Source organism: Xenopus tropicalis, chromosome 8 (assembly GCF_000004195.4).
Source record: "Xenopus tropicalis strain Nigerian chromosome 8, UCB_Xtro_10.0, whole genome shotgun sequence".
NCBI classification, from domain to species: domain Eukaryota; kingdom Metazoa; phylum Chordata; class Amphibia; order Anura; family Pipidae; genus Xenopus; species Xenopus tropicalis.
In genome coordinates, this window is record NC_030684.2 from 43,637,898 (window position 1) to 43,665,796 (window position 27,899).

Consider the following 27,899-nt stretch of genomic DNA (forward strand, 5'->3'; position numbering starts at 1 on the left):
TGCAGTATCAAGCTCCTGTTATTAGTAAGTAAATATTATGATAGGCATGTAGTGTGATGAGTAATGCCTGGGGCAATTTTATAGGAAATGTGCTAAGAGCTCCAATATGAGTCAGATTAATTACGCCTAGCTGAATTAAACCTCTTGCAATTATGCTGAGATCTATTAGTTTTCCACTTACACACCTCTTTCCCTTGAGAGTGAAAGGTCTGTGTGTGACTTATATGTTGTATTATATATTGTATAATAGCAACAAATCCAAATAATCCAAAAACATACAGGCAGGTTCATTTGCTCCTGATGAAATTGACGCTAGTGTGTGTGTTATGTTAATGCTATACAGAAGGATTGTAAGCTCCATTGATGCAGCAGGTGATAGGAATGATTATATATAATTAATGATCATATATATTCATATATATCTTATATATAGTTAATACAGGTATGGTATCTGGAAACCATTTTAATAAAAAAATTTAGATTTTTAAAAATGATTTTCTTTTTCCTCTCTAATAAAAAAACAGCAGATTGTACCTGTTTCCAACTAAGATATAATTAATCCTTATTGGAAGAAAAAACTATCCTACTGGGTTTATTTAATTTTAAAGGCTCTTTAGCAGACTTAAGGTATGGAGATCCAAATTACAAAATGTGGGGGAAAACTAGGTCCCAGTTGTTCTAGATAACAAATAGAATTGGTTAACATGTGCTTACACAGTGAAAATAGCTTCTTGCAGCCCCAGGTGCACGCTGTACCCACTGCCCGGGCAGATAAATTCAAGAATGAAGAAAACAGCAGCACTCCGGTTGTTTTGAAAAATGTGAATCTTTACTAAGTGCCAAAGGCAACGTTTCGGGCTTGTTGTTCTAGATAACAGGTCCCATACCTTTATAAGCAAGCTTCTGTGTGCCATAGTTTGTATTCTAAACTTATGTGTTATCAACGATACAATCATTTTATGTGGAGGTTATTGGCAAATTAGGGCTTTTATCATCCAAAAGGAAACCATCCCTATTTGCTTTAATAAAAAAAAAACAACTGAACTGGAACTTATTATGCTGAAGCAACACCATTTTGAGCATTTACAGGCAGTAAATCACCAGTACTAGCACTCTGTGTGACTGCTGTATTAGGCAGTAGAAAAAATGTTTTTCATTTATAGATGTGGTCACAGATATTTAATTTGGAAATAGGTACTAGTGGTCATTTATTAATAGGAGCTATGCAAATAGTTTAGAAAAGGCACAGAAGTCTCTCCTCACAATTCAGCATTATTTTCAAAAGTCTAGCTTCATCCACTTTAAGTCACTGCAGCATTTTTCACAGTGCTAGTTTCCGTACAATCTATTGTACATATTCCTCGGTTTCTGGGGTTTGGTCAGAGATGTTGTCCTACATACCCTTTAACTGCATGCAATGTAGTTGGTATAAAATAAAGAACTGCTTGATCACTGTGCACAGAGGGATAACTGTACTTATCCCCTAAAGTTCTTTCACCTCTTGTTTTTCTCATTGACTTTAATAAGATTGTGACCTGGGTGGCCAATTTTAAATGGGAAATGGAGAAATGATAGCTTTAGCAAGCAATAACCTCTCAACCAAGCAACTGTGAACTATGAGATTTTTTTTAATCAGCAAGAAAAACAATATGTGCCTTCTGCTGACAAAACCAATATTTTATCTACCCAATCCAATAGAACAGGAGCCTGTTTCTTTTGCTTGATAGGACATTTAATCATGCATTAGCTATGTATAATGAGAACATTGGTGGGAGTAGTAGTCGAAACAGATCCATCAAATTAACTGAATAATGCTTTTATAAAAACATCATTCTGTCTTGAATGGGCCATTCCCTTACCCTCTTTAGGCTGGTATAGTCAATCCAACCTTCTGTCACGGTTTCACGGTAAAGTGACCGATTCTGAGCCTTGAAGTTATTCTTCTTTCCATGGAATTTTCACTTCCCACCATGGAAACCATAGGGACTTCAAGTTTAATTTCAGAACATGGCATGCTATAGAACTTCTTCTTGTCAGACGACTTCACAACATATGCATTAGATTAAGAACTGGACTAGACATTGGACTTAAATGTTTGTGTGATGTGCACAACCTTATTACGCTTAAACCCATAAGTTCTCTCAATTGTAGAATCAATGTTGCCCACATAAAAAGACTCCGGAGACAGAGCCATAGATTCTACATTTCCGTTCTACCCTTTGATCTATGCCATGTGTAGACATAATTAAAAAAGCCGACTGTGGCACTGAAAGGATTACGTATACTAATCATTTTTTTAATAATATTTTGTTTGAATTCTTGTTACAAGATATTAATTAAATTCATATATATCTTATAGATGGCATCATCATATACAGTGGTTCCCGAGGAACAACCAATTAAAAGAACACAAATTGGTTATAAACTTACTAGCAGCTCTGAAATATTACATAAACAGAAAAAATGACATCCAGATGTTAATCTTCTCCATCGGAATGCACTATTAGTGTTTTGCGGCACTGTTATTAATGCTTATGCCGGCAGTTTTTGCATTTTTTTTCCTCTCCGTTTGTTTTTAATAAATACTGGAAATGGAGAGGTGGGTTTGCGTGCATTGCTAATCATTTAGTGACGGTTCCCTTTAAATGTCTGCCCACTGACCAAATTATCTCCCAGAGGAAATTCTTACTTTGGTCTCTCATTGGATGATGAACTTTCTGCACATCCGAGTCTGAGAGGGATGTTCTGTGCATTTAATGGGCCTATATCTTTCATTTTTAATTGCACCTCTCCATCTTGTGCGCAAGAAGGGACAATTTGTAAAATTTGATACCATGATAGGATTAATTTTGAACGCTAGTAAAGCTCAGATTTTACTTCAGAATCCAGTCTTTGGCCAGGCTGAAAGCATTTGCCTGTTTGCTAATATCCAGCTCTCTTGGTCTCCAGTTGGAAGCTATTTCCCATTTTTGTGGTTTATGATTTACACCCCTGAGGAAGTGGACTCAGACACATTGGCTATTAACTCACATACTTGCTGGTGAAAGGGTGCCTTGGCTTGAAGTTAAGACGACACTGTGGATGCTTTGTGGAGCGCATCTTTGGTCCCAGTAAAGGCTGGGAATTCTGCGTACTGAGAAGTGGCTCACTATTATATTTAAATAGGAACTGATAAGCTGCTTGTTATTGTGGTATTGTGTTCAGTATAACAAGGGGCACAATTATATGAAAATATGCCTTTAAGATCATTTAAAGGGAACACTGGTGATCAGTAACCAGCATTTGAAGGTACAGCTTTGCAGAACAGTCATCAGTAATAATCTTAGCAGTGATCTTGCTGACAGTGCTGAACAAGTAACCCAGACAAGTGTTGGCTGAGACCCTTGTATACAGTATGTTTCAGCTTTCTAGCTGGTATAACAGCAAAGAGACACTTTCAATGCCTGGTTTGTTGTTGAGGGGTAACATAGTAACAGTAATTTAGGATGAAAAAATGATGTACTTTCATGTCAGTCCAATGCAAAAACATGTCTGCCAAGTTTGTTTCCAGAGATACAAAGAAATGCTTTTTGCCAATTTATTTGTCTTTAAGTCATGAAAACATTCTGGAAAAAAAAGGCTCTTTTCCCCTCTTTATGTCAGGAATCTCACATTGAGCTTTTCTGTAGAAAAGAGCAAATAAACAAAGTGCTTAACTGGTTCTAAACCTTCTAAAACTGAATTTGGGTCCTCTATTTTATATAAAAGAATATTAGAAGTCTATTGATACATGATGATGATTAAGAGCTATAATGTAGCATGCTTTGTGGACATTTGCATATGTGAATGCCTAAACACAGAAGCATGTTCCTGTTGGGTTGGGCTGGGGGGCTGATTTTCTTTAAAACATGATCGAAGAATCCCCTACAGCGGTGATCCCCATCCAGTGGCTTGTGAACATATTACTCACCAACCCCTTGGACGTTGCTCTCAGTGCCCCCAAACCAGGTAGTTTTTTTTTTTTAATTCCTGACTTGGCACGTTTTGATTGAATACAAACAATACTACCAAATAAAGCCCCCTGTAAGCCGATAGTGTGCATAGAGACTGCCTAATAGCCAATCTTACCCCTTATTTAGCACCTAAGTCTTTTTACATTTGACTGTGGTTCACGAGTAAGAAAGGTTGGGGACCCCTGCCCTACAGCATCACACAGCATTTGGTGATGGAGAAGCAGAATTCTCCTGCCAAGCCCTCTAAGGCCTATGTGGCAAGCAGTAGTCCAGGGAATATTATGCTGATAATCGACCCATGTGCCAAAGGCATTATTTACTCTTTTATGTACTATGGAACCTCTGGCATAATACCCATAATCTTTAGTAGAGACCTGTATGTGTTCGACCTAAGTGGACCTGAACCTGCGACCCATGTTTTTACCCTCTCAGTCCTACTGCACTATACACAGAGAAGGTGGTATGTGTGGAGGAGAAGAACCAGCCTAGGGGCCTGGCCCACATCTTTACCAGTATCTACACTTACCCATCTGAAGCCCACTATATAACCAGATTTCACTAGCCCTGCTGCATGATTTTTCTCTCTAGTGTTCCTAGATCCCTATCAGTTTAATTTAAAGTGGATCTACAGTAAAGCACCATTATGATGAGCCAATCGTGCTCTATTGACGCAAGCAAGTGGATCCATGTATGGCCTACTCTGGCAAGCCCCTCCATTTATAAAAGCTGTTAATAGTGATTGATTGCTTGGTATTTTGTATAAATGTCCTCAGATGGCACTCAATGTTAAAGGAGAAGGAAAGGTAAAAACCAAGTAAGCTTTATCATAAAGGCTGTACTGAGTTCTCTGTCAAAAGAAACAGGATTTGTTGTCTCTTTGTTTTCCTGTGCCAGAGACACACAGCTCTCTCCTCTCTCCCATCTCCTGCTCCCCCCTGCCTCAAGAACTCCCTCCCCCCCTTAGGAATGTGTGATCTAAGCCAATCAGCCGGAAGCTTCCTCATAGTCTTACGAGCTGAGCATGTATACTGGGTCTGGGTGCAGGAGCGAGGAATTATGGAAACTTTCTTTACAGAGCTCAGCGTTTTTTTTTCATATGAGGCTTCTGATCATCTGAACGGGAGAAATATGGGGAGACTTGAGCACTATTGAGAGAACTGAAGGTATGCCTGCAGCTTGAGATTAACTCTTTATTAGCCTTTCCTTCTCCATTAAGATGATTTTGCTAAATCCCTGAGATAAAACAGTTTTTGGTATTATATTGTGCTCATTTCTAATTCTAAGCATTATACATTGTACCTCTAAACAGCTAGTTTAGGTGCCAGAAATTCTTGCCAACCACACCTTTATACAATAACATACAAATACTGTCATTATGTAATAAAAAGATGTTGAACATATCATTTAGCAGCTTGTCTGGAAGGATGATCGTCATGATAATTTCATGATAATTTACTGTTGCGTGACATGTCAAAAAGAAACAACTGTGTATAGTTAATGTATGTGACTTGCACATATGGATATTTCCCAGTCTTTAAGGGGACCTGTCGGCCACATGCAAAAAGCTGTATAATAAACGTCCTTTGCAAATTAAACCTAAATTTTTTTTTTTTTAATTAAAACATCCATACCTGTTATAAATATGTTTGGGAATGTGAGCTGTCAATAATATATTGCCTGCCCCTTCTTTATGACTCAGGCATAGAGGCAGGGCAGTCAATTACTTACGCTTTCCATTCAGTACTTCCTAGATGTCACAGCCCTGCCCTCCTCACGGTCTTTAAAGGGAAAAGTAACACCAAAAATTTTTAACTAAAAAATCTATTCTACCCTCCCCCAATAAGTGCCCTATCCTGAAAACCATTTGTTATTTTGAATGCTTTAGAAGAAAATACCTGTTAAACTTGGCTTCCTGTCATTTGAACAAAGGCGATACCGGGGAAAGTATCAGGGGATGCATTAACTATGCGGCGATCGATTGATCAAGCCTAGCCTTCCTTCTGTATAGGAAGGAGTCAGGCTAGGCTCGATCAATCGATCGCCGCATAGTTAACGCATCCCCTGATACTTTCCCCGGTATCGACTTTGTTCAAATGACCGGAAGCCAAGTTTAACAGGTATTTTCTTCTAAAGCATTCAAAATAACAAATGGTTTTCAGGATAGGGCACTTATTGGGGGAGGGTAAAATAGATTTTTTAGTTAAAATTTTTTAGTGTTACCTTTCCTTTAATTGTGCATCCTGTGCATGGGCATCCGTTCCCTTATTCCAGGTAGGCACCTGCTGCTTTCCGTGATTGTGAATTTCAAGACTGAAGGAAACAACATTTAAATGATTTATATAGTGTAGGTTAAGTTTATTTTGCTCAACCACCATGATTTAGAATTATTTTTAGGTTGGCAGATCCCCTTTAATGGCAAATGGGGTCACCTACCATAAATCATGTCAAAGACTAGAAATTGCTTGTTGCAATACAATTGTTTTCTTCTGATATTTGTGCAGTTGGGCAATTTGACTTCTTTAAACATGGCAATTCTCGTAGTGCTGAGGTATGTTTGGGCGCCATTTAGCCCGATTTTGTTCTGGCATCGAAATGCTCTGCGTGCTACTGCCATAGGAAAACCCGACAAACTGATTCCAAATAAGAATTTAGTGGCTTGCTTTCTTTGTTCTGTTTTATTTATCTGTGATGTAGGCTGGATTACTTCCATTTAATAAAAGCCTGTTCATGAACATTTCTGCTTTGTTATATCAACTAAAAGTAGTATTTCGTGTCATCAGTTTCACATTAAAAAAAAATGGTACTCTGTTTGCATAAATGGTAAACAAACCTAATATATCCTAATATGGGCTTTATATAAAAAGTCTCTTTTTTTACTTTCACTTAAAACCACATTTCTGTAGCTCCTCTCATTAATCATTTTCTAGAAATAAGGTGTTTACTTTTTTTTATATATCTAAACATGTTTGTTGTCTTTTGCTCTCTTAAAGTGGACCTGTCACCCAGACATAAAAAGCTGTATAATAAAAGCCCATTTCAAATTAAACAAGAAACCCAAAATAATTTTTTTATTACCACATTCCTACCCATTATAAAGGCATTTAAAAATCCCAGCTGTCAATCATATATTGCCTGCCCCGCCTCTATGCCTTAGGCATAGAGGTGGGGAAGACAGTTACTTTCAGAACTTCCTAGATGTTGCTGCCCTCCTCACCATGTAATTTTGTAACCAGTGTATGGACATAGGCATCAGGTCCACCCATACTGGCACAAAACAAGATTTTGGCAGGATGCAATGCCTGCTTTGATAACAGTGTCCACAAAATGCAAAGATCAGCAAGTGACTAATTATAGGCACCTTGGTGTCTAAACTTAGCCATAGTGAAGGTGGTACATTTAGGGCTCTGGTACACGGGGAGATTAGTCGCCCGCGGCAAAACTCCCTGCTCGCGGGCGACTAATCTCCCCGAGTTGCCTTCCCCCTGCCATCCCACCGGCGAACATGTAAGTCGCCGGCGGGATGGCAGACGCGGCGGGGCGATTTCGGGAAATCGGCAAAAAAGCCTCGCGAGTCTTTTTCGGCGTTTTGCGCGAAATCGCGCCGCCGCGTCTGCCATCCCGCCGGCGACTTACATGTTCGCCGGTGGGATGGCAGGGGGAAGGCAACTCGGGGAAATTAGTCGCCCGCGAGCAGGGAGTTTTGCCGCGGGCGACTAATCTCCCCCTGTACCAGAGCCCTTAAGCTGCTGATCCTTTAGACCAGTTTGGCAGCTTATCTGCCGCACCGACAGGCCTACCTGTGCTACATCTGGCCTAAAATTGGACAGGTTTGATTTTCTCATTTGATCCCCGATGCATTGCATTGGCTCATTCATGCATTCCTCTGTCCGACAGCGCCTATCCCCTAGGGCCAAACGATTGTATTAGCCGGATATCGCCCACCTTGGGTGGGAATATCGGGAGAAGATATGCTCCTTTGGTGACATGCCAAATGAGCAAGGTTTATAGCAGAGATTTAATGAGACCAACTAACATGCTCTGTGGGACATCAGCCTTATAAGTGGCTTGGATGATTTCTTGAACAAGCATAATATCTGGTTTGGGTATCCTTCTCTAAGCAAAAAGTTTGACATGTAACTGGTGAAATGGGACAATAGTTGCAAAGCTGAATAGAATCTGTACCTGGTTTTGGGATTACCACCATATGTGGATAGAACTTCTTGCACTGCAGTACCTTTCTGATAGATGAGGGCTAAAATAGAGTGTATTTACCTATAATCTGTTGATTTTGTTGTTTAGCTCTAATCACGAGTAGATGTACGTGCTAAGCTGCTGCATATTAGTTAGACGGTCAGTTAAAACAGAGCTGGGGGACGTTCGAAAACTCTTTCCACCAGAATGAATATAGATAGACATCAAGTCAAACATAAAGCCTGTGATTGCCTGGTATTTTTTGTTGTTATAGAAAAATACTTGATCTTGGCAATATTAGCCTGAATTCACATTTCAGGAAAGTTTTATATGTAAGGACAAGTTAGATGTTACTTCTGGTATTTGTAGAAATATTTTCTCTAAGTGATCACTTTTGAGACCATACAGACCTATAAACTGTAGCAAAGCATTTTGTCTTCATTGAACATTTGAGAAACGCTTAGGAAGACTACATTCATAATAATGGCTTTTACATACTTTTGTTTTGTCAGGAGTATCAGAAGAGAAAGCTGCATGCTGTATTTGCATCCGACTAAATGAAGTGTGGTAGTCTTTTGTTTCTCGTTGCAATACAATGACTGTCTGATGCATGAAAACAAAAATCCATCTAACTTGTAGTATCCCTCAAAATCTCCTATGGTTGAGTGCTGTTGCATGACAAGATAGAGTTTGACTTAAAGAATCTGACCAAAATCTCCTGTGTAGTTCTGCCCTAAAGGGGAACTTCAGCTAAAGCTGGGCTTTAGCCAGGGTGCCCAGTGTAGCACATTCTCTTTAGATCCTACCCTGGAGTAAAGCTTAACACATGTTCTGAGAGTGAGCACATCTCTCTGAGAGAACTTCACATCACCAGTAGGTTTAACTCAAAGCTAGTTTTATTAAAGCTTTGCTCAAAACAAGAAAAATAAACAAAACCCACAAAATAAAAACCCATACAGTCAGACACTAAATAAACACACCAACTTTCTAGTTACAATTTGGTGGGGTAACACAAGTCAGGTTTAGAGCGTGTGTTTATTCAAGGGTCTATTACAATGGGAGGTGTATTTGTCTATTAGAGTTATTTTATTTTTGAGTTTTGTTGAGTTTGTAAAAATGAATGATAGTTTTGAGTTTTTATGATTTGAGGTTGGGGGCTTATTGATTTTTTGAGGTCTGGCCATACACATTGCAATCCACTCGCTGGGCAAGGTCACCAAATGAGCAGATCTTCTTCCAATATGTCCACCTAAGGTTTGGCCCTAGGGCCAAATGATTGAATTAAAATGGCGGGAAAAGGTGCTGTCCGACCAAGGGCCGCATAAATAAGCCAATGTGGACCCCAATCCAACAGGATAATCACACGTGACCAATTTTATGGCAAACATTGGTCAGGTAGGCCCGTGGGGGTGCCCATACAGAGGCAGATAAGGTGCCAAATCGGTCTGAAGATCATCAGACCCAGATCATCAGACACAATCAGCTGTTGTGTTACAGTTTGTATACATGCTTACGCGGACAACCAAATTATCCTGTAAGACCACTCTCCCTCCCCTCTTTAATCCATTGCTTTATTTGTTATGTTGCTGTTACTTTACATCAGTAAAAAGCACAATATTACTGTAACTTTAAAATGTAATGTACTCTAAATCCACTTTAAAACCAGTGTACTAGTTTTATATCTTCTATCATAACTGTTTATCAGTTTCATATTTCGTATTAAATTCTTGCTTTAGCAATAGGTATCCATGAAAATAAATGTTAAGATATATTGCCCAGTCTTTTAAATCTATTGACAACAGATGTATTTGGCTTATATTCACTGGGAAAGTGCTGCTTTAAAATTGCCAGTACATTTTGGCATTTTCATGTCTTAAATTGTTTTATGGGGTTGCAAAAGCTTACTCTGTAATAGAGAAGACAATTATTACCACTCTTAGGAATGTGCGATCTGTGAAATGTGTAAGTGAACTTTTGCTTGGAAAAAAGGTGCATGATGTTCCTTAAAGTAACATGGAAAAGTAATAATAATTACAAGAAAGGGGTTTTAAGAAACCTGCCCTTGTTCTTTCAAAGAGCATTCTGGAACATTAAAGTGGAAAATTCCTACACTGGGTAAATCCCATCTCAGACCAACCCCTCCACCCTTTGTCCCAAGCTTTACCCATTATATAACTTGAGTGGGTGCAATGCCAGGATGACCAGAAAAGAAACCTCATGGTAAGTGAAGGATTTTATTCCACTTTCCAGGCAATCTCTAGGCAGTGCCCAAGCAATGGGTCAGTGTCCAAGCAATATGTATTGCCATAAGGGTGGGTGTTTACAGTGATAATATACTTGCATGAGAAATTAAATTAATAAAGGCTCTATGAGGCCTGCGCTGAATCCTATAATCTAGGTTTTTCATGTTTAATGCTTGTATTAGGATTGGATGGGGCGACGATCAGTGGCGGCCTCAGGGCGGCCAGTTTGGAAATCCAGCCCTGAATGTAAAACATGCAAGGAATCTAAAAAACTAAAGCCAAAAAAGAAAAGTGACGTATATGGCGCAGAACATAAGGGCAGAGGATGGAAGGTTGGCCCAGAACTTTTAAGTCCTTTCTTTATGACTTATCTGGTTAGGTCAACAAGGATTTAAGCCATTCATTTTATCTGCCCTGGGATGGCCCAGAAATAATTTTGCACAGCTCTATTCGGGCAAAGACACATGGGTTTAGGCGATTAGGCTTTGGGACTTTTTGAAAAGTCGTGGCGGCTAATCCACACGGCGAAAATGTGTGCGATTAGTCACCACAATGCAGTTATACTCTAGGGGCGAAAAGTCGCCGTCATTAGTCGCCACGACTGGGTTAATTAAAAGTCATGGCAACTAATCGCCCTGTGTGTCTCTGCCCTTCATCTTCAGACATTTGTCCAAAAATGGACTGATTGCATCAGTGATTTTTATAACTGATTATTGTTTTATTCAAATAAAACATTTTCCAGATTTTTTACCTTTTCAAGTTATGGTTATGTCGTCATTAGCTTCCTCCTACTTTGTGCACAATGGTACTTTGGCACTTACAGGGTTGAGAGAGCTGAGTAAAAATATTACATTTGTGATTGTGCCAGAAGGCAAGGCTGTTCGTTAGTGTGGTTCAGTTTTTTTAAGATTAAATACTTACATTTTGAAACTGTTGCTTGTGTAGGGACTCTAACAGGGCTTTATCTTTTTTCTCACAGCTCCAGTTCTGTAATGGATTATGGATAGATTATTGTAGTCATCTTAATGAAACAGAAACCTGAAGAATCTGTTCGGGGGGATGATAGAATGCTTTAAGTGAATGTGATTTGACTAAGACTAAACTTTTATCTAAAGTCTAAAAGTAGACTTTTAACATCTTACATTTATTTCACTCGAACCTCAAACGGATTCTCTTTCCCACACCATTGATAGCATAATTGCTTGAATTCCTTTTTGCCAATAAAGAGGATCTGTTGGTCTAGTGAAAAGGAGCTCTTCAGAGTACTCTTTCTAATTGGAATGCAGGTCCTAGAGTTGGACTGAAATTGGCCCCCTGTGTACTTGAAATTCCAGGGCCTAATACAGGCCCACTAAATAGTGACCATCTATGGCATCTTACTTCCAGTAACAGTTACAGTACTTCTTGCCAGAAATGACAGAATGCCAGTCCGGGGTCTGTCGAAATGGATGCCCTTGTGTCTGCTGGATGAACATACTGGTAAGCAAAGCATTAGAGAGATTATTTATACATAGTTATCATGTCACCCCTTAAGCGCCTCTTCTCCAGTGTAAACAACCCCACCTTGACTAGTCTTTCATCATACCTGAGACTTTCCATGCCAGCTTAGTTGCCGTCTTTTGACTCTCTCTAATTCATTAATATCCCTTTTGAGCACTGTAGACCAAAACTGTATTGCATATTCTAGATGGGGCATTACCATCACTTACCAATTATTAGCTTTCTAGTTGCTGACTAGATTAATTACACTAGCAAACAGAGAAGTATTAAAATAAAAGATAAATCATAGGTGTGGAGGTGCTGGCTGGCCACTGCCTAAGGGGGGGAACCAACCCAAACTTACCTTTGGCCCTAACTTCTAGACGCCTGGGACACCAGAACTCACATAAGCTATTGGCTGCTACCGGAAGGCTATTTTTCATTAAGGACTAAACAGCAACTGCACTGCTGATGTATAATGATTTAACAATGACAGAGACTCTATAGAACCAGATGTTGATTATTTCTCTTATTTTGTTGGTTTTCTATGCAAATCAAAAATAATAATAAAAAAAAAAGATACATTTTAAATACCCTTTAAAATAGAAATGAAAGGAAACTGCACAGTCATTCTCTTCTTGTGGTTGCTGGGGTCTGTGGAATTTCAGTTGCAGTCAACAAACAACAGGAAAGCTAATAAAGTGAAAACATATAAAATGAATAAAGAAGATTCATTGAAAGGCTGTTTAGAATCGCTCTGTCTATAATAATATAATATAATACTGCATAAACGTCAAAGCGTGCTTTCCCTTTAGTTCTTAAGGGAAGGCTGCCCATCTTTGTGAAAAGTGCTTATAGCACTACAGTTAGTGCTTCATGGAGCAAGAGTGTCCGTGAATCTTGCATTTTGAAAGGGAAGGCGAGGAATGATCCGAAAATGTGTGAATCTCATTGGCATACTGCCCAGGTTGTGCTTAAAACCCAGCAGGTAGCTTCATTCTCTATTGTATTCCATGTAAATGGAAAATTTACAAGAGATCCTAGGCTTTCTTCCCAGAATTCCTTCTGCTTTGTCTGGGAATGAGTAGGGTATCTTCTCAACCAAAATGCTTGCTTTGTGAGTAACTGCTAAGAATAGGCCAGCTTATAAAATACTGAGGTATGTTATCACCTAAAACGGGATATGAGGTAACCAGTCACATAAATTTTGTCAGATATTTTGGTCTGATTTAAAATATTAATAAGAACCACAAACAGTTGGTATTTATTAAAGAAAAAAATGCACCGAAAGTCACCAGAAAAGACTCACCAAGTAACAGCTGGCAAGATTTAGTAGAAGTCAATAGGAATTGTCTCTAACAGCTTTATTTGTTTATTTTCCCAGTTTATTAAAGCTTTCAAGTTATTGAAAATAAATGGCACAATGTGATTCTTACCAACGTGCAGAACAAAGCACATGCAGGAATATTCTGTCGCATTTTCTTCTTAAAATAGGCCAGCATTAGAGAAGAAAAGTTGCACGAGTTTTGTTGTGGTTATTTTTTCCACCTTCGCATTTTGTTATTTCATTGATTTGCACAATTTTTGTGGTTTTATTGCATTTTTGTCCCTGCATTATTGTTCCTGATCTATTTTATAACATAATTTTACAGTTTGGTACTGTGGTGTAGAAAGACATCTTTACCTCTTTTGAATTGCTCAGAATGTGTACTTTTCAAAAATATATAGTTTTCTGTGGGTCCCTGTATAGTTTGGGGGTCTTACGGCACATAATACACTGCCAGGGGGCTCTGTTTGCGAAAGCTGGGAGTTGGGAGGCAAGAAAATTCATATTCACTATTTTCATTTTGGGGTTCATGTACACCACATACTTTGGTATATCTACGCATATTGGGCATCAAACTAATCAGTAGATCGCTGGCATTTATATTTGGGGTGATTTGCCTTTGTATCTAAGAAATTGTGTGAGATAAATGAGTCCGATTGCAACATTTGTAGGCAATTTTCAGAAATGTCATGATAAACCGCTACCTTTAGGAAAGCTTTGCAGATTGGTACTTTGGAGTTGAAAGGAGTCTTTACTCGTGGTTGATTAATCAGAATGTGTACCTTCCAAAAAATATGGTTTTCAGGGGTCACTGTACGGTTGGGGGTCTAATGACACATAATATGCAACAGGGGGTCTTATTTACACAAGCTGAGTTAGCAGCTAAAAAAAATCAATTGCGCTTTTAGGGCCCATATATACCCATATATACCACATATATACCCATATATACCACATACTTTGGTACATCTATGCATATTGGGCATCACACTGTTCAATAGACCTCTTGTGCTACTATTTGGGGTGATGTGCCTCTGTATGTAAAACACTGTACAAGATAAATTAGGCGAATTGCAACATTTTTAGTTTTTTTTCAGAAATGCTGTAAAAACCACTAACTTTAGGAAAGCTTTGCCATTTGGTTGTTTGGGGCAGAAAGAAATAAACAGCCATTTTGGATTTGTTTGAATGTGTACTTTTCAAAAATATATGGTTAGGGGTCCCCCTACTTTTTTGCAGCTTTTACCCCACTTAAAACTACCATGTGTTTATGAATAAGTAAAGGTAAGCTATGAAATTAGTGTGCACAAGGTATATTTTGGGGTCTCTAAGTGCCATGTGCTTTGATACACCTATGTACAGTGGGCATCAAACTGTCCAGTAGACCTCTGGGGTTCATATTTAGGGTGTTTTTATATGGTTACCTAATGATATGTAGAAAATAAGATGCTGCAAAATGGTGATTTTTGGAAATGTAGTCAAAATCAGCAAATTTAGAGGGGACCTGTTACCCTAAGAAATTATTCCAAATCCTTGTCTATGATGTTAGTAAAGCAAAATAAGGGGGGAACTGTAAGGAGTGCAATGACATAGGGGAGGGGCAGACATAATTGATTTTGAAATACCTTTATAACAGGTACGGATGTTTTGATAGAAAAAAGAATTTGGGTTTCAGGTTTAATTTGAAAATAACTTTGATTATAGAGCTTTTTATGTCTGGATGACTTGTTGCCTTTAATCTGTGCATGATGTACTGTTGTTTTTTTTATGTTTGAATGTATGAATACAGTAGAACCCTCCCATATTAAGTTTTTCAAGGGACCAAAAAAAATGGTGCAAAATCCGGGAAAATGTAAAATCAGGGAAGTTTATTATGTGTTAAATATTAGTGGGACCACAAAACAATGGTGTAAAATGCAGGAAAACTTAAAATCACACTGTAAAATTCAGGATTCACTTTATGTCATTGCAGGTAACTTGATATTTATTTAGATGTATCCAGTGCATGACAGTAGTAAATGTAATATCGGTTTTTGGCAAGGTGTGACATTATTCAACACTACTGTTGACCTTACTAGTCTCTCCACAGGCATGAACTAATCCCGGAGTGAGGCACACCCTCTGCGCTCTTATAGGCATTGCAACACATGTTCTGCAGGCACTTGAACTCATTGTATTACCCAGGTTTGGAACTCATTTGAGCAAAATGTCAGCCCCGAGGACAGCACTGTTAGTAATCTCACTCCAGGAGATATTTAATTTCATTACTCGCACTAGATCGTATTTCACCATAACCTGTCTAACCCAAATGGGATATTTCAGTATGTTAATTGTAGCGTGTGGAGTACGTAATCCTTACATGTTAGTGCATTTGGCATTGTTTTGTGTGCTAATCTACGTGTTTTGGATTGCTGGCCCTTGCCCTGGGATAGTTCCTAACAGCTGTGTTTACAGTTTGCTGCCACAGCTCTAAATCTTTCATTCTAACTTGTTTTCGAATATAAACACTGCATTAAAAGTGCATTTTGATAACTTTCTGTACACACATTGTCAAATTCCGTTTCATGATCCGACTTTACAGATTTGTCTCTGCAGCTTTGTGTTTTGTAAAAACTGTGTGAAAAAAAAACCCAGTAATTGCAGTGTATGCAGATTTAAGTTATATTATGTGATTGTTACACTATTTAGGCAGAAATAGTATGGATATCCGAATTTCAGATGCTAATAGGCATATTGGTGTAAGGTGTATTGACTCTTTGCACTGTAATTGTTACACACACACACAGAATGTAAAATAGATATGGGATCTATTATCTGGAATGTTTGGAACCAGGAGTTTTCTGGATAAGGGATCTTTCTATAAATTTGCATCAACAGACCTTAAATATTCTAAAAATAATTTAAACTTTGTTTAAATGATTGTAAAGCCCCCCGTAGACTCCTGCCACACATGGTGGACCACCCCTAGGCTCCCAAAAGCTTCTAAATGTGCCTGAATGCAGAGCTATTGTGACAGGCCAGGAGCAGGCACACATAGATGCTTTCAGTGTGGAATTGGATTCTCCAGCAGTTTCATGCCAAAATCCACTCTGTGTGGTCATACAGTAAAAGATCTGCTCGTTGGAGGGGTCGCCAAACAAGTGGATATTTATCAGATATACCCCTCCTTTAAGTGCCCAATATTAGATTGATCTGATCATTTGGTGCTGTGCATACTTTGCTGTTACGACCACTGCCAAACTGTACTTCTGCAGATCGAAATGTTCCATCCAGTTAACATTTATTTCTAGGGATTGCTGAAGTTGTTGGTGTTTTTATATGTAATCAATAAATGGGAACATAAGAGCAAAGTTATTATTACTTAGTAAACTACTTAGCTGTAAAAAGTTACTTGCCACTTGGTAAAACTTTACTAATCCCTTTAGATTTAAACGCCTCTATTTCACAGCTAAAATATTTGTTCCAGCATGAAAAATGATTGCTTATAATGCTTTCTCCCTGCATGTGGTAAGCATCAGGATGCTAGGATTCGGACAGACGCTGATCAGTGCTGCTGATCACTGTTACTCCATAGAACAGAATGGTGTTGAAACGCATTTTGATAAATTGACAAAGATATTGTCTTAGGAGGCAGCTTCCCATCATATTTAAGCAGTTCCCTGCTTGGATATTCTTACTCTGGAAAAAGTTCAAAAGTTAGAAGCTGGAAATAAGTGGTGAACGTAGTATACAGCAATTGCTGAGGGATGGATCCCTTAGAGGATTTTGGCATATTGCAAATGTTGCCTGCGATTGGTCTCAATTTTACACATAAAACCCAGTACAGTGCAAACTTACGTATTGTTTTGTGCTGTGTGAACAGGCTTTGCCCATTTGTTACATTCCTGCCCAAAACACTTAAAGGGGAACTCTGGCTTCTGAACCAATATTTGTTCAAAAGCCCCACACAACACAAAACAGCTAATAAATCACTGTAATCTGTTCCTTCAAAAAGTATGAATAAATGCCATTTTTATATGCTGAAATAATCTGCAAAACAGTTCTTCTCTTTCTGCAACATTTAAAAACCTGGCAGGGGAGGAGGGACTAACATATTGATGTTACAAATTGTAACAACTTCTCCACAGCTTACAGACAGCATGCAGGAACCACATAACCCACAATGCATTGCTCTGTGATGCTCCTTTTTCTTATTGACATCACATGTGCAGGGAATTGTGGGATTTGGAGGATGCAGGCTGAGGACACTCAACTACTCTAAGGGCAGTGGCACATGGGAGATTAGTCGCCCGCGGGAATTTAAAATGCCGGTGGCATGGCATACGCATCGTTTCGGTTTTCCGAAAAAGCCTGAAGTTTCCTTCCTATAGCAAAGATTTATTGTGGGTGACTAATCTCCCTGTGTGCCACTGCCCTAAGGGCCGTGACACACGGGGAGATTAGTTGTGCTGCGACAAATCTCCGTTGTCGCGGGCGACTAAACTCCCCGCAATGCCATCCCACCGGCTAGAATGTAAATCGCGGGTGGGATGGCATACGCAGCACTGCAATTTGCCGAAGTCGCCTTGAAAGGAAACTTTGGCAAATTGCAGCGTTGCCTATGCCATCCCACTAGCGATTTACATTCTAGCCGGTGGGATGGCATCTCCCCATGTGTCACGGCCCTCAGGGTGAAGACGCACTGAGCTACTAGTCTCTGCCTCTGCTAAAACACACGTAGAGACAATTTTCAGTAAATGATCAGCATTGTCTATTTTAGTAGCCACAACAAGTAGCTGCTACTAGCAGCTCTGTGTGTCTTCACCCTTGAAGTTTATTTGAGTCTCAAAGCAGTCGGTGCACATCAGCAGTACACAACAGGGGCCCAGGCTTAGGGAACTGTATATTATCATATAAAAAATCATGAAAAGGCTGCATATTTTAAATTGATGTATATTGCAAAGTTGCTTAAAATTATGTTTACTTTTTTTTAAAGCTTAATTTGTATTTGGGTGTAGTTCCCTTTTAATGGGCTACAGGATGTCTCTCTTAGCTGCCTTGAGTGCAATGAAGCAGCCTTTTACTCCCCTGGGTATCTGTTATTGCTTGCTGGATACTGTCCCTTTAAGGGAAGATATACAAAAACAGGCGATGAACCTTTGCCTCAGAAGGAAAATCTAGACCAGTGGTTCTCAACCTTCCTAATGCCCTGACCCTTTAATACAGTTCCTCGTGTTGTGGTGACCATAAAATTATTCCTAAGACCATCAGAAATATGTGTTTTCTTTTTGGTCTTAGGTGACCCCTGTGAAAGGGTTGTTCGACCACCAAAGGGGTCCCGACCCACAAGTTGAGAACCGCTGATCTAGAGGCTATAATCATGCAAGTGCAATAACCCATGTAATCAGTGCACATTGCTAGCAGGATACAGAAGTTGATCCATGTATGTTAAAGGGACAGTAACACCAAAAAATGAAAATGTATAAAAGTAATTACTATATAATGTAATGCTGCCCTGTACTGGTACAACTGGTGTGTTTTCCTTAGAAAGGCTACTATAGTTTATATAAATAAAGCTTCTGTGTAGCCACGGGGGCAGCCATTTACAGGAGAAAAGGCACAGGTTACTTAGCAGATAACAGATAAATCCCCATTAAATTCTACAAAGCTTATCTGTTATCTGCTATGTAACCTGTGCCTTTTCTCCTTTTTCCCAGCTTCAATGGCTGCCCTCGTGCTGACATAGCAGCTCATTTATATAAACTATAGTAGCATTTCTGTTGCAAACTTACCAGTTTTACCAGCGCAGGGCAACTGTACATTATATTTTAATTACTTTAAAAGACTTTCATTTTTTGGTGTTACTGTTCCTTTAATACATACAGGTGTGTATGTGCCAAGCAGCGACATGCTTTTTCCATACAATTAGTACAATTTCTATGATTTACTTTTGCAGTGCACAATTTAGTCTCTCACTGAAAGAACCGCTTCCAGTCCCAGTCTCTCCACTTTGACTGAAGACAGTAAATTGATTTACTTTTTACATCTCATTTTCCATTTAGGTGAGGTTTAGCCCTTCACATTTCCTAACAGCTGAAATAGCTGCTGTTCGCTTAATTTGTGTCCTCTTCAATTTTATTTGAATAATGGCTTTGTTGTTGATTGACATTAGTCTTGCATAGAGATTCTAATGGGTCTGCAGATAAAAACTGCCAAACTTACCCTGGGGCTGACTGCCAAGCTAACTCTGGGAACCCAGAGAAAAGGCTGGGAAAAACTGGTCTAGCACATCTGTAAGTGATTCTAGTTTTATGTGGGGCATCAATATTAAAACCCCTGGTTGATTATTGATTTATATGCAACCACAAGAGGTCTCCCTTTACACATAGCTAACTTTTTCGGAGGTCATTAATCAAAATATTTAGCTGCCTTGAAAAATGCAGTATCTATTGGTGATGTTATTGGATTCATTTTAGTGAATGTCTTTGTTTTGGGAATTTTAAAATATATAAATTATTATTTTTATTTAATCTGCAGGATTAAAGTGGCAGCCAAAATAATCATCTCCACAAAATTTTGATTTCCAGTCATAAAACTTCTTTGATCTACACCCATGGTCTCAGCACGGAGAACAGAGCACCACCATTGGTGGTGGGTGATATCTGTGCTAGCTGAGGCTGAATTAAACATATTGTAGAGCAATGCTGTTATAATATCCATTCACAAAGAAATCGTATATGTTTTATTGCAAAAACGCAATAAAAAAATTTGAAAACAAAATAAAAAAACATGTATTGCCACCAGGGCGAGATACAATTCCAATGTATAACACTCCCAAGAACATAATAGGGTAAATGCAGTGCCAGTTAAATGTATAATAACCAAAGGACACATTCAATGCTAAATGCTGTGAGTATGTTTGTTTTGTGTGCAAGGAAGTTACAGTTGGATAACTGTAAAACCAAAAGAAAACACATTACATAACGAGCACCCCACTAAGTCAGATACTGATTTTCTAAATTGTCACACTTTGGTACATTAATTGATATATTGCTCAGCTGCAGCCCCTACTGAGCATGCTCCCAGACCTTTTAGGCTTGTAAGCTAGAACCCATTATAGTTGATTGTTGCTACTAAAATTGTATTGTAATGACTGTATCAAATTTTAATTGCTTAAAAACTCTGTAATCTGTAACACACATACAAAAAATACATTTTTGAAACCTAATTTTAGAGTAATGTTAAAGTAGCTAAACACCTTGTAGTCATTGTTGGTGTTCTACTATTTGAAAGTGATATATGTTGTGATTATGAACTCTCCTTCAGTACAAAAATCATACAAGCTTGCAGCTTCCCTGAATAGATAACCATGCAAAATAATGTTTTTTTTGTCCCACAACTATATTAAAAAGAGGATGTTAAACATGTAAACACAATATAATGTTCTATGTTCAGTATAGCTAAAAATATAATGTAACTACATTTTAATGCATTTATACTAAGGTGATAAGCAATAAAGACTCGTATATAAAGACTTCCTTGTCAAAAGCCCATGCTCATATTGCTATTGAATTATAAAATAACTTCACATTTGAAAACACCAGGTACTTAATAGATTTGATTACCTTGCCTTATTGTACTGAATTCTGAGTATTATACACAGGTATTATATGTAAACAGGCCTTCATACCCCAAGTGTCTGTAGTTAATAAGCACCAGGGACTCGTATATATATCCTCTGATAAAGAAACGTACATATATTATGAAACCACATTACAGATATTTTAAGGAGAAGGAAAGGCTAATAAAGAGTTAATCTCAAGCTGCAGGCATACCTTTAGTTCTCTCAATAGTGCCCTTATGTCTCCCCATATTTCACCTGTTCAGATGATCAGAAGCCAAACAGGAAGACAAAAACACTGAGCTATGGGAAGTTCCCATAATGCCTTGCTCCTGCACAGAGACCCAGACCAGTGTACATGCTCAGTTAGTTAGACTATGCTGAAGCTTCCTGCTGATTGGCTCAGATCCACATTCCTAAGGGGGGAGTGAGTTCTTAGCATTCTTGCAGGAGAGGGGAGAGAGCAGAAAGCTGTGTGTCTCTGGCAGAGGAAAACTGACACAACAAATCTTTTGATAGAGAACTCAGTGCAGCTTTTTGCTGCTTATTGCTGTATTTACATAGACCTTTCTGATAAAGCAGGGGGCTCAAACTCAATTTACCTGGGGGCCGCAGGAGGCAAAGTCAGGATGAGGCTGGGCCGCATAAGGGATTTCACAAAAAATTGGCTTTCAAGGGATAATGCAAGGCACGGCGGGCGGGAGCTGCTGATTGCGGAAATGACTTATGCCATCATAACAGTTATTATGGGAAGACGTTCTGTGTGCACAATTAGCTGCTAAGGAGCTAATTGTGCACACAGAACGTCTTCCCATAATAACTGTTATGATGGCCATAACGTCATTTCCGCAATCAGCAGCTCCCGCCCGCCGTGCCTTGCATTATCCCTTGAATCGCAATAAAAATCGCGATCCATTCATTGCTTTTGAGAAGGCGTTGGTGCGGGCCACAAAATACTGTACCGAGGGCCGCAAATGGCCCGTGGGCCGCGAGTTTGAGACCCCTGTGATAAAGCTTACTTAGTTTTTACCTTTCTTTGTCCTTTAATTGGGCAAATCTGTTTATTTTCTCAGCCTGTTATAAAGATGGATATCCCATTTAAGCTTTGCCTTTGCTGCCATTGTCTTGGGCTTTCTGGACACAACCTCCCTTAGACCTTCTGTTTGTGTGTTAAAAATGTAACAGAGCACCATCCTCTAATGGGCAGATTTACCAAAGCACAAATTCGAATCCCGAATGGCAAAAATTCGTATTGGCGACAAAAATTTGGCGACTTTTTCGTCGCCTTTGCGTATTTTTCACGACTTTTTTGTTGCCGTTGCGACTTTATCGTATTTTGCGTAACTATTTTGGCGCCGTCGCGACTTTATCGTATTGAACAATCGTAAACGGCGGAAAAACCTTTCCGACTTTGCATGATTTTGGAAGCCTCGCAGAGGAATAAATAGCACTCTGCAGCTCCAACATGGCCCAAGGAAAGTCACGATACTGAAGCTTGAATGAATCCGAAACTTTCGTACTCGGCGCAACAATACGAAAAAGTCGCAAAAATACAGATCATTGTGAAAAAAACGCATTCGGACCATTCGTGGATTAGTAAATCTGCCCCTACGTCAACTGAAAACATTTAAACAATAAAGAAATAGTATCTTTTTGCCACAATATGGATTTATGCAGTTTAGATACCATCAAGTACAAGGTAATTCAGAGTTTTCTGGATTAGAGGTCCCATACCCATACAGTAAAGTTATGCCAGATAATCCATTGTACCAGTACAGTCCCTCATGGTGGCCCATTAATATTGTAATTTTTCTTTTCTATAGCCCCCAAGCATAAATGCTAATACAAGTATAAGATCTGTTTTCCAGAACACTTTGGATCTGGGGTTTTCCGTATAAGAGATCTTTCCATCATTTGGATCACCTTAAGTCTGCTGCAAAAAAAGTAGATATATAAACCCAGTGTTGGGTACTGTTTCAATTGTACAGAGAAAAAGCAAGTAATACGTTATAAATAATAAGTTAGAATTATTTGATTAAAGCAGAAGGAAAGGCATTTTGGCATTTTACTGCCAATAGATTAGCCACAATAGTGCAAGCTAGAACACTATTTATTTTGCAGAAAGCTTTACCATACCAAACAACTGTAGAAGCTCACTCTGTTTGTTTAAGATAGCAGCTGCCATTTTAGCTTGGTCTCGGTAGCTTCGTTGCTGCAGCTCTGGCTGCTGGTAGCTCAGATCACACATTTTGATGGGAGGGGGGAGACAGGAGAGAACTGCAGACTATGGCCCAGGGAATGAAGGATTTTTCTGAGAGAGAAAGTCTGATACCAAAGAACATGTTTACACAAAAGAAGACAAGAAATCCTGTGTTTCTTTTCAAGTGCAGCATTTATGTGAGTGTTATAGCTGGATTTACATAGACCTTTCTGATAAAGCTTACTTAGTTTTTACCTTTCCTTCCCTTTTAAAATGGGGATAGGCTTTCCAAAATTAAGAGCTTTCTGGTTTTCGGATAAGGGATCCCGCACCTGTATCTATTCTATATACACTCTGGTATCAAGCTACTGTATATTGCTGGTTGCTTTGGGTATACATTAATGTAAGGTGCAAAACCCTCAGACAAAGAGCTCTTTGGCTTGTCCATACAGCCATTTTTACTTTCATACCTTTCTTCACTGAAGTCTTTGCCAACTTTTTCTTCAAAAGAGTTCGTGTTAGGGAAGCCAATTAGCAGCGGAAGAGAGTGGCATATTAGTAGGCAGGGTTTCTGTTTAGGTAGTAACCTTCATTATATTGCAGTCGCACCTCATCATCTTGAGTCACACCTCATCAGATCCATGAAAGGGACAGGAAAAGTAGCATATGCCCATTGCATGATGCAAAATAGCCTTAGGGTTATTTAGCATTTGAAGAGACTGGTTTTCTAGCTTTGTCAACTTCCCTAGTATGATTTTTATTTTAAAAAAAGCATCTTTTCTTTTTTCCCTACTAATGTAGTTTACACTGCTTGTGTCCAGTTACAGTAGCAACCAGGCTTTAATTTGTGACTGACATAAGGACTCTGCTGATCAAAAATCATAAGGCCGGACTGGCAATCTGTGGATTCTGGTAAATGCCAGAAAGAATGACCTGCACCATAAGGACAGAAGAATAAGGACAGAAGTACAGAAAGCAAATAATGATCATAATGTATTGCATTAATTTATATGTACTTTATATGTACCCTATGTATGTATATGCACAGCTATATATATATATATATATATATATATATATATATATATATATATATATATATATATATATATATATATATATATATTATACAGGGAGGAGCACACTCTATAAAAGTCCAAATGCCCTTGGTGCAGGTCAAAAAACAAAAATATAATAGAAAGAGTGCCGCACACATAGGGACTTGATACAAAAGAAAAAGTGGTTTTATTGAAAAAATTCCAAATGGAATTTTTTCAATAAAACCACTTTTTCTTTTGTATCAAGTCCCTATGTGTGCGGCACTCTTTCTATTATATATATACACAGTCCTATGTTTAAAGACTGTTATTATTACTAAAAGCAGTTGGCATATGCTTGCCATTGGTGCCATCATTGTTTGTTTTTTGTTTTTTTTTTTTATCTTTTGTCTCAGGTCCACATTAAACTATGGTCCTTAACCTTTTCCCTTGCAGGTAGCACTGCTAAATAGCTTGAGTGCTGAAGTGAAATCGCATCTGGAAGAAGAAAGCAGGCGTTTACGGAGGACAAAAAGGAACAAAGGCAGTGAAGGCTCTGAGAGTAAGTGTTGCTTTTACTCCAGGGCGTTTATGATGCCAGTTCATTCAGCTGGGTAAAAAGGAAAGGGAAGCAAGTGATTTTAAGGATACTTTTTGCTTCAGGTAAGATTAGACTACTGTTATTGCACTGGATGCTTTTGGGCACATATTGATAAGAGGATGGTCTGGCATTTGTATGATTTTTTTTTTTTTTTTTTTGGAGAACCCTTAAGTTGCTACATATGGTGCAGAAAGGGCAGAGACTTGTTATGTCCTATATGTGATATGCTATATTGGTTGAATAAATGAAATGCAGTATGCTATAGCAGTGTAGAAGTTTTTTGGGGTTTTTTTGACACGTCATCCAAATGTCTCTGCCTAAAGCCCACTCATGTACAAAATACAGTATACCAAGGAAAAGTATACCAAGTCCCCAAATGTCTTTTTCCAGGCCTGACTAAATTTTTGGTTCCTAACTCTCGGGATGAAAAACTGTGGATACCATTCACAGTGGGTGGTTATATTAAGTGTAGTGCCCCCTTTGTTGGTTGTGCAGCCACATAGGTCATTCGGGTTGCTGCCCTGTTAGTGGCCTGTGGCCAGTTTAGTGAGTTGGTTTTTGGATTGAGGCTAGAGGAGGATCAGGAGGTTTGCTGCCTTTGCACTGAATCCTTGCGTTCTCAGACACCCTTAGAATGGCTGAATGTTTAATTCAAGTCTACACATTAACCAAGTGTTCATTTTCAGAGCTTGTTTTTGAAAGTTAATGAACCCAGGATCACGAAACCGAGAAATTGCTTCTTTACCGTATATGTGCTATACCTTATGTAGTTTTGTAAATACAAAGCGGTGTTCCAAAAGATATTGGCATGACTTCTGATAATGCTGTTTGTATTTAAATAATTATACTAGAAGATTCAAAGCATATGTCTTGTGTTTATTCAAGGAACAAGGATTAGACATTACAGAACTAGCGCTAAAGTGTATTTGCTTTCCCGACCATTTCCAAGCCAATATTAATGTTAAATCAGAAGATGTTTTAGTTCATATATACTGTAAATTTGTGATGTGCTAGCACGTAGTCCAGTTTGATTCACTGCAAACTAAGCATGTGTAGGCAATGAAGTGTCCCCTAATGAGCCTAATACAAATGTGGCATACACAAATGGTGTTTTATTTGTTAAAAAAATAAGCTTTAGACTTTATGTTCTGGATTTTTGCTTTCCTAACTCATGAGGGGATATCAGGGCTTAAGCAATAACATGTCCTGATTAGTGCAATGCTGTGAAAGAATTATAAGTGATTCCTGAAGGATTATATACATTGGAGTGTGGTATGGGATCCATTATTCAAAAACCAGCTATCCAGAGTGCCCTGGCAGTGCTGGAATAAAAGACATTCTACATTTTTCCACCACCTACAGCATATTGTTTATATAAATCTCTGATTCTCTATAATAATATGATGCGTTGTAATTGATAGACCGGCACATGACGATAAACAATTGTATTGTTTTTTGTTTTTAGATGTTGCTCCAAATTACAAAAAGTAACTAGGTTCTGCAGCATTTAAGTGAATATAACATATACAAATGCATATCGTTCACATAGGTACCAAAATGCTGTGTCCTGGACAATAAAAGCAATAGGAAGCACCCAAAGAAGGAATAGGTCAATACTCTGGTAGATGTACCATTGACCATTGTGGTAAAGTTCAGGTGAGGAAAGGAAGGCCTCTGGAGGCGGCCTAGTGTTTTTAATAGGCTTTCCATGTCTCTGGCCAAACCGAATCCTTAAAACCATGTGACTTTTTGTCACATAAATATAGAAGTTGAATTTTTTTTTTACCACACACTTAGGGGCTGATTTACTAACCCACGAATCCGACCCGAATTGGAAAAGTTCCGACTTGAAAACGAACATTTTGCGACTTTTTCGTATGTTTTGCGATTTTTTCGGATTCTTTACGAATTTTTCGTTACCAATACGATTTTTGCGTAAAAACGCGAGTTTTTCGTATCCATTACGAAAGTTGCGTAAAAAGTTGCGCATTTTTCGTAGCGTTAAAACTTACGCGAAAAGTTGCGCATTTTTCGTAGCGTTAAAACTTAAAGCTACGAAAAATGCGCAACTTTTCGCGTAAGTTTTAACGCTACGAAAAATGCGCAACTTTTTACGCAACTTTCGTAATGGATAGGAAAACTCGCGTTTTTACGCAAAAATCGTATTGGTAACGAAAAATTCGTAAAGAATCCGAAAAAATCGCAAAACATACGAAAAAATCGCAAAATACCGATCATTACGAAAAAAACGCAATCGGACTCCATTCAACCCGTTCGTGGGTAAGTAAATCAGCCCCTTAGCGTGCGGTTCTCTTTATCCCTTCAGTATCCTAATTAGTATATGCACATTCAGATTTGGTTCAGTATTCGGACAAATCTTTTGCAAAGGATTCAGGGTTCAGCTGGAATCTAAAATTGTGGATTCGGTGTATCCTTAATTGGCATGTCCATTGAAGTAGCATTAATGCAGTGAATTTTAGTTCTGCATCAAATTGAAGAACAAAAAGCTACACTAAATTTTTCTCCCACAATTATTTTTTTCTAATAATGCTATAAACTCAATCCATTTCAAGGCCAAGTCTTGTTTTTTGGACTTATGTTAAAACATATTCTATGCTCCTTCTTATAGTATTGTAAGCACTTCCTTACAACCAATCATATCTTAAAACTGACCATATGTACAACTTGTAATTTTGCATTTAAGCACATTCTAAGAGATAGCAGAGTGGAAGCTATACCATGTTTCAGTTTACAGGGTGTATTTAAGGGTCACAATTATAATTTTTATCCTTAGGGTAAAATATCCAAAACTATATAAATAAAAACAACTCGTTCAGGTTAAAATGCTGTAATCTTTCTTGCACTAGAAGGTTTGCCTAAGCAATAGCAGGTAGTAGGTCTGGCTTATCTGCATTCTGCTGCCTTAAAGCAGTGCTTCGGCCATTTGTGAGTCTTCCTTTGAGGTCCAGCATCTGGTTGAGACCCCCCTATGTGATAGGGTATAGATTTATCAAAATATTGCTGTATCACTACTTGACTAGTGCCCTTTCTATTAAAAACTGGTAGCTGTACTCCCCTGAGATAAGATGGACTGGCCATCAGGAAGTAAAATGAATGGCCGGTCATAGCAAGGTTTTTGGGGGTGATTTTTATTAAAACAATACAAAATGTAATATGTAATTTATTTTTTTTGCGTACAATGCAGTGGCAGATGTGTTCATGATGCTTT

At 38.5% G+C, this 27,899-nt stretch overlaps 1 protein-coding gene across 4 annotated transcripts in view; it reads left to right on the forward strand.

The window, feature by feature from the left end:
- Positions 1-27,899, forward strand: part of eda (ectodysplasin A) — a 75,080-nt gene that overhangs the window by 13,294 nt on the left and 33,887 nt on the right. For all 4 annotated transcript variants that reach the window (XM_004916809.4, XM_004916810.4, XM_004916811.4 and 1 more), the window contains exon 2: positions 24,526-24,631. In XM_004916809.4, coding sequence (XP_004916866.1) covers positions 24,526-24,631 — 106 coding nt within the window. The remainder of the gene's footprint in view (positions 1-24,525; positions 24,632-27,899) is intronic.